Consider the following 20,971-nt stretch of genomic DNA (forward strand, 5'->3'; position numbering starts at 1 on the left):
TTCTTATTCTATTTTCAAAATGGAGCCCAAGGATAACAACTTGGATAGTGGCTCTGAGGGGACTATGAGTGATGAGTCTCCCTTTGTTCCTCGAGGGTTGACGAGGCAGGTTATGCAGGAGATCGGACGGAGTGTTAGGAGACGTGAACGTTCACCTATTGCTGCAGGGTGTACCATTAAGAGGTTCACACGTATGCACCCTCTGATGTTTTCAGGGGGACTCGATCTGATGATAGTGGAGGACTGGGTCGAGAAGACTGAAAGGATTCTAGAGGTCCTACATTGCATAGATAAGCAGAGAGACCTCTACGCTACCTTCCAGTTGTCTGGGGAGGCTGGGCGTTAGTGGACTGCGGTGAGTTTGCTGGAGAAGTAGAAAGCCAGTCCAACATAGATGACATGGAGCCACTTCAAGGAAGTGTTCTTTGAGAGATACTTCCCAGCCTCCACATGCGATGCTAAGGTGGATGAGTTCTCTGTTCTGGGAGATATGACCGTGCAGGGGTATGCTGCTCGGTATATAGACCTATCCCGTTGCGCGCTGTGCTTGATCTCGAACGAGTACAAGAAGACTTAGAGGTTTGAGAAGGGCTTGAGGAAAGACATCCGCATATTAGTGGGTATGTTGCAGATTTCAGTTTTGGTGGATAAGGCCACTATAATCGAGATCGGCATTCGGAAGGATGAGGTGGATCAGGAATCGAAGAAGAGGCCAGTGTCATTAGGTTCTAGCCAGGGATCATGGAGGAAGAAGAACAAAAGCTCGGGTTACCACCAGAATACACAGCATTAGGGTTCTCAAGTGGATTAGTCGCGCAATCGTTGTATCAGGTGCCACAGATGGCATGAAGGTGAGTGCCAGTCATTTGGGGGTAACTATTACAGTTATGGCAAATCAGGCCACATGGCTCGTGACTTCCGCACATTGAAGAGAGACACGTCTGCATCCAGTGTGAATCGGGGTAGCAATCAGATACCTCGGGGAACCATCCAGGCGAACACAGCTCCAGCGAGGGTATATTCTCTTACTCTAGCGGATGCGGACCACGTGGGAAATGTAGTGACAGGTACCTTGTTATTGCTTTCAAATAGAGCTATTGTTTTATTTGATTTGGGTGCAACCCATTCTTTTGTATATGTGAGCTTTGTAAAGCTGTGTGGGGTTAAGACCTAATTTATGAATAACGGGTTATCTGTAGCTACACCGTTTGGGAGTGTAACATCTTGTAGGAGGATGTTAGGAGGCTGCCTAGTGGAAATTCAAGGAAGGCTGCTACCGGCGAATCTTGTGGTGTATGACATGTCTGGTTTTGATGTCATACTGAGGATGGATTGGTTATCCTCCAGTTATACTGTGATCGACTGTCGAGGAAAGGTGGTAGTGTTCAGACCTCCCGCGGAGCTGGAGTATGAGTTTGTAGGATCATGTGTGCGTTCGATGCCACATATTCTATTGGCATTACAAGCGAGGAGGTTACTCTTGGATGGATGTCAGGGGTACCAAGCTTGCGTGAAGGAACCACTACGGGATAAGTTGAAGCTTGAGAATATTCGAGTGGTTAACGGTTCCCGGATGTGTTTCCAGAAGACTTACCCGATTTACCTCCGGATCGTGAGGTGGAGTTTGCGATAGAGTTGCTACATGACAAGGCACTGATCTCTAAAGCTCCGTATCGGATGGCTCTGGCAGGATTTCAAGAGTTGAAGAAGCAGTTGCAGGAATTAATGGACAGGATCTTTATCCAACCTAGTGTTCGCCCTGGGGAGCTCCAGTTTTGTTTGTGAAAAAGAAGGACGGGTCGATGCGCATGTGCATTGATTACCCTGAGATCAACAAGGTGACTGTGAAGAACCGTTACTCGTTGCCTTGTATTGATGATCTCTTTGACCAGCTATAGGGGACGCAGATTTTTTTGAAGATAAACCTACGGTTATGGTATCATCAGGTGAGGGTTAGATCTGAGGATGTGGCGAAGACTGCTCTCCGAACTAGATACGGCCACTACAAGTTCTTAGTCATGCCTTTTGGGTTGACGAATGCTCTGATAGTGTTCATGGATCTGATGAACAGGGTTTTTCATGAGTACCTAGATCAGTTTGTAGTGGTGTTTATCGACGACATTCTGGTATACTCGAGGAGTTCGGAAGAGCATGAAAACCACCTGAGGTTGGTATTGTAGATTCTACGAGAGAGGAAGTTGTATGCCAAGCTGAAGAAGTGTGGGTTCTGGTTGAAGCAGGTCTCATTTTTAGGCCATGTGGTGTCTAAGGGCGGTATCTCAGTTGATCCTAGCAATATTGAAGTTGTGGTCGACTGGGTGAGACTGAAGAGTGTGCAGGAGGTTCAGAGTTTCCTAGGACTGGTGAGTTATTATTGTCGGTTCGTGGAGGGATTCTCTAAGTTGTCTGGGCCTCTGACATGATTGACGAGGAAGGGGGTGAAGTTTGATTGGACCAATGAGTGCGAGCAGTGTTTTCAGGAGTTGAAGCACCGACTGGTTACTGCTCCAGTCTTGAGCATTCCTTCTGGGAATGGCGATTTTGTGATTTATAGCGACACATCTTTGAAGGGTTTGGGATGTGTGCTTATGCAATGGGGTAAGGTAATAGCTTATGCTTCTCGAAAACTCAAGGAATATGAAAAGAATTACCCTACGCATTATCTGGAATTCGTTGCGGTAGTTTATGCACTGAATATCTGGCGACACTACCTGTATGGTGTTTAGTGCGAGATTTTCATTGACCAAAAAAGGCTTAAGTACTTTTTCACTCAGAAGGAGTTGAACATGAGGTAGTGAAGGTGGCTTGAACTGATCAAATACTATGATTGCACCATCAGTTATCACCCAAGGAAAGCTAACGTGGTAGCTGATGCGTTGAGTCAGAAGTCAGAGCATGCAGCAATATCTGCAGTTGTAACTCAGCATCATATCAGAAGGGATCTGGAAAACCTTGGCATAGAGTTGGTGGCCAGAGATCATAAGACTTTCATAGCTAACTTGGTTATCCAGCCGACTTTGTTTGAGTGTATTAAAGTCGTGCAGGCTAGTGATGTGGAGTTAGTTAAGATTATGGAGAAAGTGCAGCAGGGGTTAGCTATGGATTTTAACATCTTTGAGGGAGGTGTGTTGAGGTTTGAAACCAGGCTGTGTGTTCCAAACGACGATGAGATCAAAAGGACGATTCTAAAGGAAGCACTTCGTTCTTTGTATACGGTACATCCTGGTAGCACGAAGATGTATCGAGAATTGTGCGAGACCTTCTGGTGGAGTGGTTTGAAAAGGGAGATTGCTCGATTCATGGAGCAGTGTTTGATGTGTGAGTAGATGAAAGCTGAACATTAGAGGCCGGCAGGGCCGTTACAACCCATAGCTATTTCAGAGTGGAAATGGGAGCATATATATTTCCACAGACTTTGTTACCAGATTGTCGCTAGCGCTTCACGGGAAGAATTGTGGACAGATTGATGAAATTTGCTCATTTTGTACCGATGAAGGTTAGCTATCCTTTGAGTAGGCTAGCATACCTGTACGTGCATGAGATAGTTAAAATGCACGGGGTACCAGTGTCCATTGTGTTAGATGGAGACCCGAGGTTTACCTCTCGATTCTGGAAGAGCTTGCAGGAAGCAATGGGGACGAAGCTTACTTTTAGTACCGTGTTCCACCCCCAGACTGATGGATAGTAAGAGAGAACAATACAGATCTTGGAGGATATGTTACGGGCTTGTGTGTTAGACTTTGGTGGTGGTTGGATGCAGTTTTTGCCACTAGTAGAGTTTGCCTATAACAATAGCTTCCAGGCTAGTATTAGGATGGCATCATTCGAGGCTCTGTATGGTTGGAGGTATTGATCTCCTATGTATTAGGACGAGGTTGGTGAACGTCAGGTTTTAGGACCTGAACTCGTGCAGCAAGCATCTGAGAAGGCGGGTTTGATCCGAGATATGATTAAATTGGCTCAGAGTCGGTAGAAGAGTTACTCGGATGTTTGCCGCCATGAGTTGGAATTCGAGGTGGGGGGTAAGATATTCCTAAGAATCGCTCCGATGAAAGGAATGATGAGATTCAGGACGAAGGGCAAGCTGAACCCGAGGTATATCGGACCATTCGAGGTTCTTGAGCGAGTGGGTCCGATAGCCTATAGGATTGCACTACCCCCAACGCTCTCGAGAATCCACGATATGTTCCATGTTAAGGAGGTACGTGTCGGATTTGTCACATGTTATTAGTTATGAGAACTTAGGAATTGGGGATGCTTTAGCGTATGTGGAGGTACCCATTCAGGTTTTGGACCATAAAGTTTAGAAGCTACGTACCAAGGATATACCATTAGTAAAGGTATTGTGGTGGAATCATGAGGTTGAGGAAGCTTCTTGGGAATTGGAAACAGAAATACGCCGAAAGTACCCATAGTTGTTCTGAGAGGTAGTTTGGAGGGTAGAGTTAGTTGAGTACGTGTGAATAATGCTGCTATGGTTTTGTGATAGGGGGTTAGTCTTTGGGAGTATGTGTTATTGTGAACTTCCGAGACGGTATATGTATGTAATCATGGTATTTCTCCGCCATAAGTGAGGATATGTATGTATTGTGACGGGGCTACGTTGTAAGTGGCCGCCTACTCTTTCTAGAGTCAGGTATGTGTTTTTGGTTGTGTGGATGAGTTCGTAAATGAGAGATTACAAATTTCGAGGACGAAATTTTTGTAAGGAGGGGAGGTTGTAAGAACCCGACCTGTGAATTATGGATTAAATAAATAAGAAAAGGGTAAAATGGCAAATTGAGTAGGCTTTGTCGACGAAGGTAGTGTTTTCATTGACGAAGGCCCTTCTATTGTTCGATGACGAAATGTAGAGGTTCGTTGACGAGGAGAAGCCGAGAGGGTTTGGAAAATCCTAAAATCTTAGGCTCGTCGACGAAGCCACCACTATGTAGATGAATTTTCTTCGCTGGCTCATCGACAAAGAGGCCACCTCATTGACGAGGTTGGCCGAGTCAAAGGCTCTATAAATATCCATTTCTTTGATTCTTGGCTAAGATAGCCAAATTTCTATCTCTCTCTCTCTCTAAAACTCGAAGCTCCACTCTCTCTCTCTAGATTTCTTCGCCATTCGTTGTTAGAATCGACAAATTGACGTTACCGTGAGCATCATGGAAGGAATCTCTATGTGTTCTGTGGAACGAATCTTCGTTTTAAGGTCTTCGGGTTTTGACCCAAGAATAGAGGTAAGGTTCGGTTTTCATTTTTCAGTAGAGATGTAAGGAGTAAGATTGTAAGTAATTATCGTATTGTGATTTATAGGTTTTGGGAACTCAGTTCCCTGTTTAGGAGCCATAGAGTTCATGTTAGATTTTCGGGGAAAGGTAAGGGGATTCTGTTTATATCAGTTATTTTTTAAATCAGATTTGGTAGAACTTTGGTTCACGATCTTGTGTATTTTTTGGCTACTTATTTGGGGAAATCTAACTGGTAAAAATTACGGGTTTTTCACGTTACAGTTTTGGGAAAAAAGGGACGTTGAGTTGCATCTTTGGTTTCGTTTGTTGAGTATATTGTGTTATGGAGATGGTCGTGCCTTGACTTGTTTTAAATTGTATTTTGAAAATCATGATTTTGTGATTACCAAATAAGTGTGGAATGAACTGTTATATGAATATGCATTGAGTTGTGATTTACTGAAATAATTGAAAAGCTTCTCTTACTTTGATTTTACACAAGGTTAATCTTAAGGAAAAACATTTTCCATAACTCTCTATTTTACTTGGAAAAATATTTTGAGAGGAAAATCAAATACTCTACCGAGCTTCATTTTATAAATCATTTGAGAGTGCATCTTGTTTTAAACTTGTACAAATCACCTTGTTAGAAGCATTTTATTGTACGAAAAATTTATTTCATGTCACTTATATCCGTGCGGTTCAGGTAGTGAATCGTGTTCCAGGCATGGGGTATCACGTGAGGAGGAGGGCTCCATCCTGTAAGGAGTGTGTAACGGTTTCTACTCCACCCTGTTAAGTGAGCATGGTTAGTAAAATCCTTGGGGGTTTTGCCCAAGGCGAGGATGTAGGCGGGTATAGCCTGACGCGCCCCAAACCTGACAATGGGACCCAAGGTGTGATGAAGTAACCTAATCTGTCCCTATTTTATACAAAACACACATGATACTATAATGAATGAGGGTCCGACCCTGTGGGGTTCTCGTACACCCTATACACATTCACATACATGAGATATACGTAGCGAAGAAGTTCATTTCATACATACATAGTACCACACCATACAAATAGAGTCTAAGCTCCATAATACAAAACATAACCTAGGGTGCCAGCAATACCCAAAACGACAACCCTGTTACAGTCCAAGTACTTACACAAGTACTCTATGTAGTAAACCGACCACCATGCTCCCCACACTAGGACGCTAGTTCCGGTTACTCGAAGGACTTGAAAACATGTACGTACGATAGGGGTGAGACACATCTTAGTAAGGCAGATCCAGGTTATATCGGTGTGTGGCATATGAATGTTATCATGACATAAAACATATCACAGTTCAATACAGTTCTAGTATTTTTCACAAAATAGTTCCAGTATAGTTCTCAACATACACATGATCAATCAACCCATTGTCGTCACACTCTTCGGCACGAAGTCGGCCCGCATTACATGGTGTCCCCGGCACATGGCGTAGCCCTAGGCTCCCATGGCAACGTATTGGTACATCTGGTGGATCCACACCCTTCAGTGATTAGCTGGTAAGAGACAATATTTTACGCCCTTGGATATAGAGTCGGACACTCTTACCACTGGCAGGTGGTATTTCACACCCTTAAATATAGAGTCGGACACTCTTTCACAACCTGGAACAATTCAGAACACACGTTCCTATACAAAGAATATATGAATGAATATATTGCTCAAGGCTCTCTTGATTTACTCAAAGATTTTCTCCACAAATAATTTTCATTGATGAAGTGTATAGGAGAGTTTGATCTTTGAGATTAACACAAAATAACAGAAAAGGCTCTCAAGCTAGATATATGAAATGAATATAAGCTTGAGCCTTTTTCAAGAACCCCTTACAAAATTCTCCAAAAGATTATTCAAAAGAAAGTAAATGGGAGAAATTTGAACTTTGAAATCTCAAGCACAAGAAGCCTCTCAAGCATATATATATATATAAATTAAATTTATGCTCAAAACTTACTTGTATAACCTCAAGATTTTCTCCAGAAAGATTTTTTCAAAAGAAAGTAGCAGAAAATGAGTTTGATCTTTGAAAATTAGTACAGAGTATAAAAAGAATCAAGGAATAATCAACAATATTTTTAATATGATTCTCTAAAATTTCAAAAGAGGCTTGACCAAGTATTTATAGCCATTTTGGAAATATGGACGTTAGGTGACCATTGGACATTAAAATAATAATTTAATTTGAATTTTTCCGACCATTTAAAGCTCAAAATAGTCTGAACCCGAGAGGTTTGGTTGACTGACCCGAGCTATGGTTGACAAACCAAAGGGCGATTTCCATTTTTCTGAGCTTTGGTTTGCTGGGCTCAAGATCCAATCTGTCGGATCATATGGCTAATTGACTGGGCCATTTAAGCCTTCAAGAGGCCGGTCGACTTGGCCCTTATAATTGCCCATTTGTTTATATCGGTCGACTGGGCTAGCAAGGCTTAAAAGTGGCCAATCTGTCAGGCCTATTCAAATTACAATTTTGGCCTTATGCATTGGTTAGCCGACTGACCCAAGTATACTTATGGTAGGCTAGTTGACTGGGCCTTTGTTTAAAACCTCATTTTTGGCCTTAGGAGCACTCCGGTCGACTGGCCTTAACAAAAATGAGTTTTTGGCATTGTCTTTTATTTCAAAAGTGTTTTAAACATTTTGTGAAAATGTTTAACTTTGAGTATAAAATATTTTTATGAATTTTGGATTCCTATGGTTAATCTATGGTCTTGATAGAGCTTCAATTTAAATCAAATGAAATGCATGCACAAATTGAAACCTAATTACTATTCCAACTTAAAATTGTAAAATCTTCAATCTTTGCTCTCTGTAATTTATAGAATACACCACTTTGATGTGAACTTTAAGTTCTTTCATGGCTTCCATATTGCATTATCATATGTGCTTAACCTATTTATACGCTCAGCACACAAATGAGATGCTGTGATTTGTCATAATCAAAAGAGGGGCCGGACTTAAAAAGTCAACACATTCTTTGTTATTTTTATTTTAGGAATAATCTCAATATATGAGTTCTTACAATGAAATTATTAATAAATATATTGCAATATCTAAACTATAGTTTTCTAGCTTAAATTTTATAATTATTATTTTGTTTACTTAATGGTCAATTGACGAGTTTTAAATTTTCAAATAAATTAAAATTTTACTTAGTTATAAATTTTTTTCTCAAACTTATTTTGTGAAAGTTATGTTATTACTAATCTAAATGACGTTAGAAACTTTACAATAATTTTACAAGACACCAGAGGAATTTACCTATTTCATTTTGAGGTATAATAGTAATTTAGAATTTATAATACCATTTTATCTACTTCTTTAATCAAAATTGATTTTTTAGGTTCAAATTGCAACCTATTTAAAATAAAAATTTTAAATGCAGTTTTTTGAAAATTAAAAATAGTTAAATAGGCCTTAAAAAGTCTATGCAGCCAGCGAGAATAAATTTTAGACCACTGGTCATCATTATCATGCATGAGCAGTCAATGGAAGACACCCAAAAAGAATGGGGAAAAAAACCAATAGAGACTTGATGAGCAAAGCGGTGTATTGAACCTTTCTGTTTCAATAAATTTGAGCGTAGGAGGATGATACAGTATACAAAGTCTAACAAAAGAATCCAGCATTATTGAATAGACAAGCCCAATAACATGGAGAACCATGCTTATTAAAGCTTGACAATGAATATGGTAGTCATGAGTATTCAGTCTTATTTCTTGAGGCTGCACCATCGTTTGTTTGGTTGAAACTATTTCAGCAACTCCATGAAGAGTGCAGATTAATGGTCAAACCTTTTCTACTTAAATCAGCATTCCTTCTGCAAGCCTATCCACATTAGAGGTCGAAAGTGCCAGCCTGGTTTCAAATGCTCCCAAGTATAAAATGACACCAATTGAATAAAACACTCCTCCATGTCTCTTCAGAACCCAAGCATGCTAATTGTGATCACAATTCCATCAACTTGCTTTTGCCTCATTTTAGTGTTCCACCAACCGTTACATGAGACAGACAACTAATTGAAACACTGAAGGAGATTATTATGATCTTCCAGTATGCTTTTTGGAAGCTTTTACATCAAACCAAGATATCCAAGCAAATGACTGGAATGGCACAGGAGAACGAGACTTTTGAGGTTAAGCAGGATTTTGCTCATTTCCTCCTGAATCCCAGGTCAAACCTGAAACCTGCTAACAATGTTGCTGTTACTAGTACAGATTGCATCAGTTGCCCGCTTCTCAATATTGAAGCCTACAACGTCATTGCCAATAACATTGCTGGAAATGGCACAACCACCAGATCTATCGAGGATGTGTTGAGAAGATTTTGACCTTGGGTTATTTTGTGGCAGAAAGTCCACTCTCTTTCTCTTCCTCTGTGTGCTTAAAAAATCACATGCAAGAGCTTCCAATGCTTTTGTACTCAATGGCCGGTTTCTTGTGCTCTGCCTCCGTCCATTGATAGGTCTCTTATCTCCATTAGCCTGAAGGCCTCCACCGTAGATTGAGTTTTTCAACAGATGAGACCGCTGATTTGTTTCAGATATAAAGGATGACTTGTCAGCAGGCACCTCGTCATGGTTATGCACCATGTCCATGACAAAGGGCTCATCAGTTCCAAAATCTGGTGGAACATGAGGGAGGTTTAGGTTGACCATTGTCGGGGGCTGAGCTTTTCCGGTAGACACTTCTGTGCCCAGGCAGTTTCCATCAATACTCTCATCTGGACCATCCCTAGCTAAAGAATTAGCAGAGGATAAATTTTGAGAAGTAATCACTTGAAAATCCATGTTCTCACTTGCATCAGGAGAGTTTGACTGGCAATGGGATTCCTCTCTGTTTAATTTGATCTCAGCAGGGATATTTTCGATGCTGCAGCTCAACTCTTCATGGTTGATTGCAGTTATTTTGCTTGATTCCTTGACAGGGGCCAAGTCTTTTGCATGACCATGTTTTACCTTACGACTGAATTGATATTTTATAGCCTTCCTAGACTGCTTCTCATTAGGCATACAGGCACTCTGACCATCATGATTTTCTATAGCAACAGTGGAGTTGCCTAGGGCAGTGGGGAAAACACTAGTTATGCATTCGGCTGAGCCAGTGCAAACTCCCTGCACAATTTCATTCTCTGCGGGGTTTGAATTAGTCATTAGTTCTGCCTCACCTTGTGACTCTTCAGATGTTTGTTGCTCAATTTCAGGAGTAGAGATGTCATTAGGGGAGTCGACGGGTAAACTTCTCAGTTCTCTCACCTTAGGCTGTTCTCCATAAACCAAACTAGTATCCACAATAGTAAATTTCATCACATCTCGGTTACATCTTGAACTGAGTGGCTGAAGGGTGGAATGGCGTTGCTGGTTTGGCAAACTATATGGGTCCTGTTTTATCTGCCGGTCCCACCTGTTTTCTTCATCATGTTCACAGCCTCTAGCTGGTTCAATTTCAAGCTCAAGGAGTCCAGGTTCTGATGCGACTTTGTTCAAGACATCACTAACAGAATCATAATAATGGTTTCCTTTCACAAGTCGCTTCCTTGAAAACTTCTTGACCCCAGGTATAAGAAATACCAAATAGTTTTTTGAAGCAGAAAGCCCATGATCCTTGGGCTGCTCAGAGTGCCATCCTCTTGCCAAGAGACGGGGCCAAACAGCTTCCCAGAAGAGATCACTTGATCGGGCCTTGCTTAGCCGGAAATCTCCGCTGAGGAACTTGATGATATCCCCAGATGTAAGGGCGGAGCATGCTTTGCCAATTGGTATTTCAGAACGAACAGAAAAAACATGATTGGTCTTCACATGTTCTGAAGCAATCCTGGTAAGATCTCGCTTCTCTTGACCAATTCCTACTGCCTCAACTAGCAGGTTAATGCCAACTGTATTTCTTAAAGAGAACACATATTCTTCAAGTGAAAGCTTTCCCTCTCCAAATGTCCTAGAAACCTGCAACAAGTCACAATTTACATAATCTTGAGAGATGGTCTTGCATCCACAAAAATTAAACCCTTGAATTGCACCAATAATTCATTTATGGTATAAACCAAAGAAATACACTAAATTAATGGGTGTATATGCATATGTACTACAACAAGAAACAGTGATGAATGGTGACAAAAGACACTCCTGTCGTGCAAAATTGGCAATATTGGTAGGAATTTCATGAGCAACATCGATTGAATTAATGTCAAAGGACTTGGAAACAACATTTGTAATACCAAGAACAATAAATTGACTGAGAAAATTGAGAAGGCTAAACCCAAGAGCAATAAATTTGTAATAGATTGATAATAAAACTAGGGAAACAGACACCCCCTGAGGTTTGGCAAAAAGATAGAGACCTCTCTTGAGATTTCAAAAATGTCATAGACCTCCACTGAGATTTCAAAAATGCCAGATGGAAGTTTGCCAAAAAGACACAAACATCCCCTAAAAAACTTGTCTTCTTGTAAAATATAAGGGGAGGTTTATGTCTTTTTGAAAAACCTTAGGAGAGGTCTTTGGAATTCTAGTAACCTCAGGAGAGGTCAGTGCCTTTTGCCCGTAAAATTGAAATTTTCAAATATCTATGTTTATTGCGTTAGTTGCTACTTTCTTTCTGTCAGATGACATTCACTCTTCCCCTTTTCCATAATTTGCATCTTCCTAATTCATGTTCCAATCAACAAGTACATTTATTATGCAATATATATTCTATATGCTTTTCATGGTACAAGCCAATTGCACCAGTATGGCTGGCTTTTATTTTATTTTTGTGAAGGGGGGAGTGGGATAAGCTTGTTAGAGGAGTCGAACAAATTAAAAAATTACAGCTTAACATGTTTGATATATTATGAATGTTCTTCACACTGTTCAAAATTTCAATAGCAAGAACCCAGTCTGAAATTACTATTTCCCATTCTACAGTGGCAGAAAACAGAATCAAGTGACAATTCTACCCTTACAATGCAAACATGAATGACATCAAGATTTATTTTTTTCGGCTGAAAAATAGGAATAACTGCATAACAGAATACCTTCTGGATATTAACTATTTAGGCTGTTCGACATGAGAAACCAATACTTAGTGAACAATTCTAATTTTATTACATCTAATAACATGGCCATAGGATTTTAATCATTCTAATATTGTCAAGGTGGGATGCAGTAATTTGATATTGGCTATAAAACCAGCGATCCTACTGCAGTCTGCGGTTGCACATTGCCCCTAGGACATGCCCAAAATTACAAGCACTATCAACCAAAGACTGTGAGGATCAGGGGAAGCACATTAGTGCAGTCTTAAAGTCACCCAGGAAAATAGGGAGCACACATAGCAAACATGGGAAACGAACAGGATAATCAACCCAATTCAAGCCCCACAAAACAGAAAATCATTTGGCACCTATGAAACCTAAAAAAAGAGGGAAAAAGGAAAAAAGAAAAAAGAAAAGCTAAAGAAGAACAACTATTGCATGGCTATGCCCAATAAACATCAGGACATATGTTACATCACTGGAACTGTTCTCATGCACATTCCATGTGGTTGCCCAACTGCTTAACAAATGATGCAATGTGCATGGAGGAAAGAAAATGTAGAATCTGTCAGGCTAGAAATCTCTAAAATGACAGATTAGGATAATTGCAGCGAGATATAATGCAAAAAGAGAGATCCTCTCATGTGGAAATGCAGCTACAGAAGGGTGAATTCTCAACCCACACTTCCAGAATCCAGATCTCAAGAAAATTCTGAGCAGATCAGAATTGATAGGCAAAATTGATTAGGAATGACACACTTGGACTCCAAAGAGTATTAGCTAATGCTTCAGTGTAGCAGGCACAGCATCAACAAATAATCCCAAGTTTTGAAAGAACAGCATATTGATTTATAGGTACGCAGTAAATGTAGATAATTGATGATGCTTCATCTCAGGTGAATAATTACTTTATGAATTCTTTACTATTCCAGTGGCTGGTCAATACTGAGGAATTCTACGGGAATTCAATTTGCATCTTCTCTTTTTTCACACAACAAGAAGAAAGCCTTTATCCTCAACTCTTACTACATGTTATCGAGTTTATCACTTGACTTCATCATGCTTCCCATTTAATTTTCATTCCATTCCTTTCCCACTCCCATCCCATCCGAAAACCAAACATGACATTTAGGGGTTGGATACATGGATTTTTTCTGCAGTATAAGGATCCATGCTATAGTGGCTTGACAAAGTTGTATGTTGGTTCTGAGCTACATAATGTAATCATCCTCCTTGATTAGGGTAAGGACTAACTGTATAACAAAGGAATAATTCATGTTTATAAAATAGTAAAAAAGTAAAAAGAACAACATGGGAAGGAATAGCAGAACATTTCCAGCCTTGAGGATATTTCTCGTATCAATTTCCTCGTCTATACTTTAAATGGAAGGTCGCGGTTCATGAAAAGCAATATGGAACTTGAAACAATGGGATGATAATGGAAACAACAAAAAAGGTTGCTCTTAACTGGGAATATTACCTGAGTTGGGAAATTAGAAACCTAACCAAGAAATCTAATTAGACATTAACTATCAAAGGTATATGAAAAGTTAAGCTAACCTAATTATCAAAGGCATATGTTCTTGCTAATCTATAGGGGGAAAGAAAAAAAGAGGGTCTTGATATAGATTCTATACTTGCTCCATTGCTTTGTAGAAAACTTGTCTCTTTTCTCAGGCCACCTCAGATGGTAGAGCAACTTTTTGAGAAATAAAAGGACTTCTATTTTATGCAGATTGACCACATTGTTGCTCTTGCTGAGTATATTGCTCGACCTTGAAAGAGTTCTTGCAGATATGCATGAAACATATCAAGCCTCATTTGATGAACAAACTACAGAAAAACAGTTAAGAGGTGACACAATCTACCTTTCTCCATATCCATCCCAGTAAGTAAAAAAGGTGTCCAAACTTAGTGTCCGCAGCTATTTCCTCTGCATTTTCTGCAAATTGGTTTGCCCAATAAGTTAAACTCTGTTTGTTCTTCAATTAATCCAGTCTGGATCATTAATTCTGGTGCTTCCAATCATATAACAAGCACATTCCAGTAATCTGTTTCCTTTTTTTACAAACATTACCCCAAATAGTGCACATATCGCTACTACCAATGGTGAAAAAATTTGATATTGTTGGCATTTTGTCATAGTCAGCTTCACCTTTTAGTTCATTTAATCTTCGCAAAGTTTGTCTTGTTCCAAATCGAACAAATCTTATACCTGTTGGTCAATGAGTTAGTGATGGTAACATTGCCCATGTCTCTTGTGATGGGTATTATTTAGATCAATGCGCTGGGAAGGAGAAAGGGAAGGATCATAGGCTTGGACGTCTGTTTGCTTTGTAATTTGAGAATACCTTCTTCATCCTCTTCTCTTTGGATTTTTTTTTTTTAATAAAATTTTTCTGCATCTTCCATGAATTCCTGTAATATTTGGCATTTATGCCATCAATGCCTTGGTCATCCACATTCTAATGCACTTGATGTTTCATTTGGTTCTGGTTAATTAAGTAAGATTTGCCTTTTTAACATTCTATGGAGTGTGCGTAAGCCCTGTGTAAGTTTCTCTTCGAGCAAGGGTACTATTTTACCATTTTTCTCTGTCCTAATAATTTTATAGTTCCATTTGAATTGATTTAAACTTATATTTGTGGACAACCCTATTTTATCTTGGATAGGCTTTTTGGTACTTTTTTTTATTCCTTTATGACTATACTTGACAGGTTTTTTTTTTTTAAAAAAAAAACTTGTTTCCTTTTTTCAAAATCTTCTGGGAAATGGTTGCTAGGTTATTTTCTGGTCATATTAAAATTTTATGTTCTGATTCCAGGGAAGAGTGGCAAGATGGGGAGTTTTTCAGAAAATTTTACAGGATAATGGCATTGTTTATCAATATTTTGTCCAAGTACAACACAACAAAATGGAGTGTCCAAGTGGAACTTTTGCATTTGGGTGTTGTTCAGTTACAAGATTCTCATGCACCCTCTCCTTTATGTGTAGAGGTTGTCCCTGCAGTTGTGCATTTAATCAATCTTCTTCCCCCCCCCCCCCCCCCACCCTCTTTTGAATAATACTTTCCTTTTTTCAAATTTTTTTTTTGCCACTCCTGAGTAGTCTTTTCTTCATGTGTTTGAGCGTGTGTGCTTGTTTATTAGCCTCCACATGAGCAAAGCAAACCAAGTTATCTTCTCAACCAATGTTGTGTTGTATGTCTTAACAGATTACCGCACTAATTGTAAGGCTTTTGTGTCATGATCTAATTGGTGTCACATTTTTGTTTCTTGAGTTGAATTCTAATAGTAGTCTTGTCCAAAACAAGGCAAGATTGGTGGCTCAAGGCTATAGATAAGGGTATGGAGTTGACTACGAAGAAACATTTGCCCCCATAACTAAATCGACATCAGTTTGTGGCTTTGTTCTATACTTGGTTTATCTGCTGTCCATCAATGGATGATTTTTCAAACACATGTAAAGAATGTATTTTTGCATGGTCATTTGAAAGAAGCCATCTATATGACACTTCCTCTTGACTATTGCAATGATAAGTTATCAGCATATAAATTGAAAGACATCCATACATGGCTTTAAACAAGCTCCTAGAGCATTGTTTGAGTGTTTCCAACAAGTTGTTCAGGACACTTGCTTTGTAGCAAGTGATCACGATTGCTCTTTATTTACTCACAGCCAATGTCAAGGCATCACCATAAATCTATATGTTTACAATACACACATTACTAGCAGTGATGATGAGGATATTCAATATTTAAAAGCAAATATTGAGTTATTTTTTCAATATGACAGATTTAGGGCTACTGACATGTTTTCTAGGGTTAGAGGTTCATCAGTCTCCTCAAAGATACTTTGTGCATCAATGCAAGTATGCGTTGGATTTGATCAAACTATGACATGTAAGTGACTACAAGCAAGTTTACAGTCCTATGGAGCTCAATGTGAATCATTCTATGGATGATGGAGCACTTCTACATGATCCTACATCCATTTCAAACTCTTTATTAGTCTTGTTTACCTATAATGGCTCGTCTAGACATTTGCTCAAGTTGTCCAAATTGCGAGTCGGTTTATCGATGTACCTCGTCAATTTGAAGCACTGCTTCTACGAATTTGTTTTTTTCCTCCTCTACACCACTTCAGCTTTGAGCATATACAGATTCTGATTTGGGCAACATGTCCTGATACTCATATTTTGACTGCTGGTTGGTGTGTTTTCTTTGGTGAGTCCCAATGTATGAAGAATTAAATACCATGCCACGTTTTCAACTTGTAGTAAAATGGTGTTAGCATTATTGCCCTTACACCAGTTTATGCCGAAAAAAGCTGAGTGTTGTTTGTTTTGCCTCTAATCCTGTGTTTCATGACAAATCAAGCCATGAAGGTGGATTATCATTTTATTAGAGAAAAGCTTCACAAAGGTATCGCGGTATCATCACTTTTCCTCACATAGCAACAAATTCCATCCTGATGATCTTTTTTCCAAGGCTATGGACATGTCTCTCAAGCTTGCCTTGAGTTTCTAGCAGACAAACTGATGTCGACACCAAATCAGTTTGAGGGGAAGTGTAGGCTAAGAGATTTAAACATCTAATCATTATATAGCAATTTTTACATTTTTAGCTACTTTTGCAATTGTGTACTCCATTAAGAAAGTATAAGTAGATCTTTTGACGTGAGAGCCACTAAAGCTGATTCAGCCTTTTCTACATCATCTCTTTGCTCCTACTTCAGTGACAAGTATCAACAGCTCTGCAGGTCATTCAAATTGTCCTAGGTTAACAGGGAATGCTTTACAAATGAAAATAAAAACTTAAATGCGTGACAATGTGTTGTAAATACTTTGTGTGATAAATCTATGGATGTGATTTGGCTTGATTTCTTTTACTGAGGACATAGAGAAGTACAAAACAAGAACTTGGCAACACAATAAGGTATCAATATTATATATATAAAAAGTAATCTTTTAGAAAGCAAAGCAAGTAAGAAACAAATGTCAGCAGAGTGAATGCAACCAAATGACGGAAAAAGAAGATTGAACATAGAAAAAATGGAGTTCTTCTCTCTTTCACACACATTTTGGCACTGTAAATTGCCCCACCAACCATAAAACCTTGAACATGGGCAACTATCTTTACTTAATAAAAGAAGAAAAAAAGATTTTTAAAGTTTCTTTTTATAGGTGGGTTATTTTCACACTTCTGTGAAGTAACATCTGGGCTCTACCAATCTTGAGATATCTACTATTCATAAAAAAAACTTATTTGACAATTCAGAATCATGTTATCAACGTTTTGTAATAATAATTCAGTGTCTTGTTATTGACTTTTTGCAATAACCCAAGGAATATGATGCTTGAGAAACAAAAAAATGGGATGACCATGTGCAATTATAGGATTATAGCACAAGAAGCCATCATAAAAAAAAAAATTGCAGAACAATATATTTACCCCGTGTTAGGGAGCTTGGATTTCAAGCTTGCTTATAAGTGTTAATGTATTGGGGGGTGGGGGTGGTGTAAAAGCACACACTATTCTATTAATTACTAGAATTAGAAATCACAGTCATGGGTGAAGTATTGCAATAAAAATACCTGCACCAACATATCTTGGCATTCCTTTGACACACGAGAAGATAAACGTGATAACAGTTCCTGCTGCCTCCATCCTGCAAAAATCCTCTGTCCATACGCACACCTTCTACTTTTTATCTTTCTGCAGTCTGACCATCTGCGGTGTGCATCAGACCTGTAAAACTTTCCATAGTAAAAAGACAAAATGTCACCCATTCCTTTACTTCCAACAAATCTCTTCACCAGAAGAAGATTCTTCCCAAAGATATATAGGCCTAGGACAAAGCTATCATGCTCAATATCCCCCCACGTTTCACTTGAAGAACCAGGAAAAGGACAGCAGTGTCTTTCTCCAGGACAGAACTTCTTCTCTTGTGATAAAATTAAGTCAACATCCATCTTGTTAGTTCCAAGAGTAGGTTGGAGAGTTGGCATTCCCATTTCTTTCTTTTTGTGTAGAGCATTATTAGAATATCTGACTTCAACTTTATGGCCTGCACCTTCATTATTTGAAGTGATCTGGTTCTCTTCACTAATTTTAAATTTTAATGCCCTATTTGTATTCATGGCAGTGTCTTGGTTACCATAGAGTTCCAATGCTTCCTGTTTGGCCTTGTCAACTTCACAGTGTGTCCACATAATTGGGATGAGTAATCCTAGCAAGAAAGAGCTTGGAATGTCAACCATGGCTTTTGTGTCAACAGTTTTCTCTATGAGCTCCAAACAATCATTTTGGTCCATTAAAGGTGGAATTTCTGCCTGGTAATCATCACCAACTCGAGGAACTGCATCAGGATTCCCAAATATACCACCCTCATTTGATGAAGATTGTGAAAGTAATGACTCAAGGGCGTCATCTTCAATGACTTCCATGTTCTTATCCAAGTGAATTGCAGCCATCTGCTAATAAAGTAAAAGACATTTGAGTTGAGAAAATTAACGATATCTTGCACTCAACTACTTTATTACACAGCAACAATGTGAGCAAACCATATTTGGACCAACAAATCATTAAAATAAGTTTGGCACTTCCCATCAGTACTTAAAAATGGGGAAATACACTATTTTAGTTCTTAATATCTTAGGCCTTCTGGCAGAAGGCACTAGCAGTAGAAGATGCCTCATTCTCAAGAATAATTTCTTCATTTTTACCAGATAGGTACCACTAGAGTTAGGTGATTAAGTATTCTTCAGTCCACCCTCCAGAAAGGACACCCAAAAAAAAAAAAATTTCCTGTCTCCAGCCTTAATCCTATCTACCAAAAGAAAAAATACAATTCATCCATCCAATGCTAAGCGACTTTTTCCCAAATCAATGTAGAGATACTGGTCTGAAAACATATAGAGCATCAAGTTGTGTGCGGTGGATTCAACACTGTGGCAGAATAATATAGTCCTTACACAATGCCATATATGTTTTATGCTGGTGTTCAGATGCATAACTTGCAAGGCCACCCAAAACTACCAATCAATCCATGGTCCCAAAAACTTGCTTCCAACAGATAGATCAATTGAACAAGAAAAGCAGACCCTAACAAGTGCTAAAGAACTCCTCTTCCTCAGTCCAACTGTCCACAATCATTAATATTTATCATAGAGAAATTACAAGTAAAAGCCTTAAAGAACCGAAAAAACAACATCAAGTCTCACACCAAACGCAATTAGTCAATCATTGAGGTTAAATCAAAGTTGTTCTAGTCCCAAAGAGGAGCCAGGCACTCCTTCTGGAATAACATGATGGGCTTTATATGTGCTATTGGGAAAAAAATTATATTCCACCAAAAAGACAACATATTTTTTTCTTGAAGGATCCAAAAGACAGAGCCTTCTGCTATGATTTATGCACAAAAAGTAGCAAACTGATGGTATTTCTGAGTCAAAACATCCAATAAATTATTCTGGATGCATAATTGGGATTACTCAGTTTATGAAACACAGTAATGCAGATGAACTCCCCACGCAAGTAAGTAATGATATTAAAACCAGAAACTTCTGCGATCCAATTGCCAACATTAAAAATGAAACCCAGATCCATTTTCAAAATCAGAGATTCAGAACCAATGCTTCACCATACATTACATCCATCTATCATTAGACATTTAAAAAGTTTGAGACTAACAGAAACAACAGAAACCCGACTAGTATAATAATCACAATACATCATACATCACATAAGTTCAACCCAAACTAAAAGAATCCCAGTCGAGAAAAATCAACCAACAGTTCGTGTACCCGTTATTCAATTGAGTGAGAACTATCATAAAATCATATCAAATTAAACCTAAAAGAAAACTAAACAACAGTTCAAACAGGTAGTTAAACACAAAAAAACACATGTTCTTTGAACATAGCAAATTAAAAGCATGCAGAGAATGATGATAAAGAAGGATTGGTAACCTCCATGACCATGGAAGAACTTGAACGTCGAAACCCACGTGAAAAATCAACGCTGGGAAAATAAGTCTTCCTAACCACGCATCTATTGACCCCGATTGTTAAACTCTTTTTTCTTTTCCTTCAGGAGAACAATATATAAAAACAAAAACGTGAAACCCAGAAAAAAAAAAATGCAGAAAAAACGAAAAGGTAAATGCCAGAGAGAGACGAAAGAGAAGGGTGGTATCGTGAGAGAGAGCTGAGCTTTCATGGCACGAAAGTTGAATTGCTGAGGACTTCTTTAAAGGCCAAGAGAGGAAAAATAAGAAAAACCAGCAAAGTTCGAGAGAGAGGATTAACGCTTGTTCGGTTTGGTTTATTAGAGAGTGGCTACACGCGTTCGTTTGTGCGTCTTGAGTTGGGTTAAGCTAACCCGAAAGACCATATTGCCCTTCTATTTTAATTATTTATTTTATTTTTTTATCTTATTTATATTTTATCGCCATGATTGGAATATATAAATGATATGACTCGAAATGGATTGTGCCTAAATCTAATTCCGCTTGAAAAGATTAAAGGATTAGATTTACATTCTTTTTTTCTTTTTTTAATTATTGTTCATTTATGAGGGTTTTTTCGTAATATGATAGTCCAATTCAACTGCCCATTGTTTCTTGTTTTTCTTTATTTAATATATTTTAGGAGGGCAGCCCATTTACAGTTTCTTTTTTAATTTTTAATTTTTAATTTTATTTCT

General features: G+C 38.7%; 1 protein-coding gene across 1 annotated transcript; it reads right to left on the reverse strand.

Moving 5' to 3' along the window:
- Positions 1-8,788: 8,788 nt before the first annotated feature.
- On the reverse strand, positions 8,789-20,562 carry LOC131155317 (uncharacterized). Its single transcript, XM_058108359.1, has 3 exons — positions 20,236-20,562; positions 17,860-18,738; positions 8,789-11,193 (listed from the first exon to the last, which is right to left on the reverse strand). Exons 1-3 carry the CDS (start codon positions 20,245-20,247, stop codon positions 9,427-9,429), a joined length of 2,658 nt encoding a protein of 885 aa, XP_057964342.1. The 5' UTR covers positions 20,248-20,562; the 3' UTR covers positions 8,789-9,426.
- Positions 20,563-20,971: the final 409 nt, after the last annotated feature.

The sequence above is a fragment of the Malania oleifera genome, chromosome 5 (assembly GCF_029873635.1).
Source record: "Malania oleifera isolate guangnan ecotype guangnan chromosome 5, ASM2987363v1, whole genome shotgun sequence".
NCBI classification, from domain to species: domain Eukaryota; kingdom Viridiplantae; phylum Streptophyta; class Magnoliopsida; order Santalales; family Ximeniaceae; genus Malania; species Malania oleifera.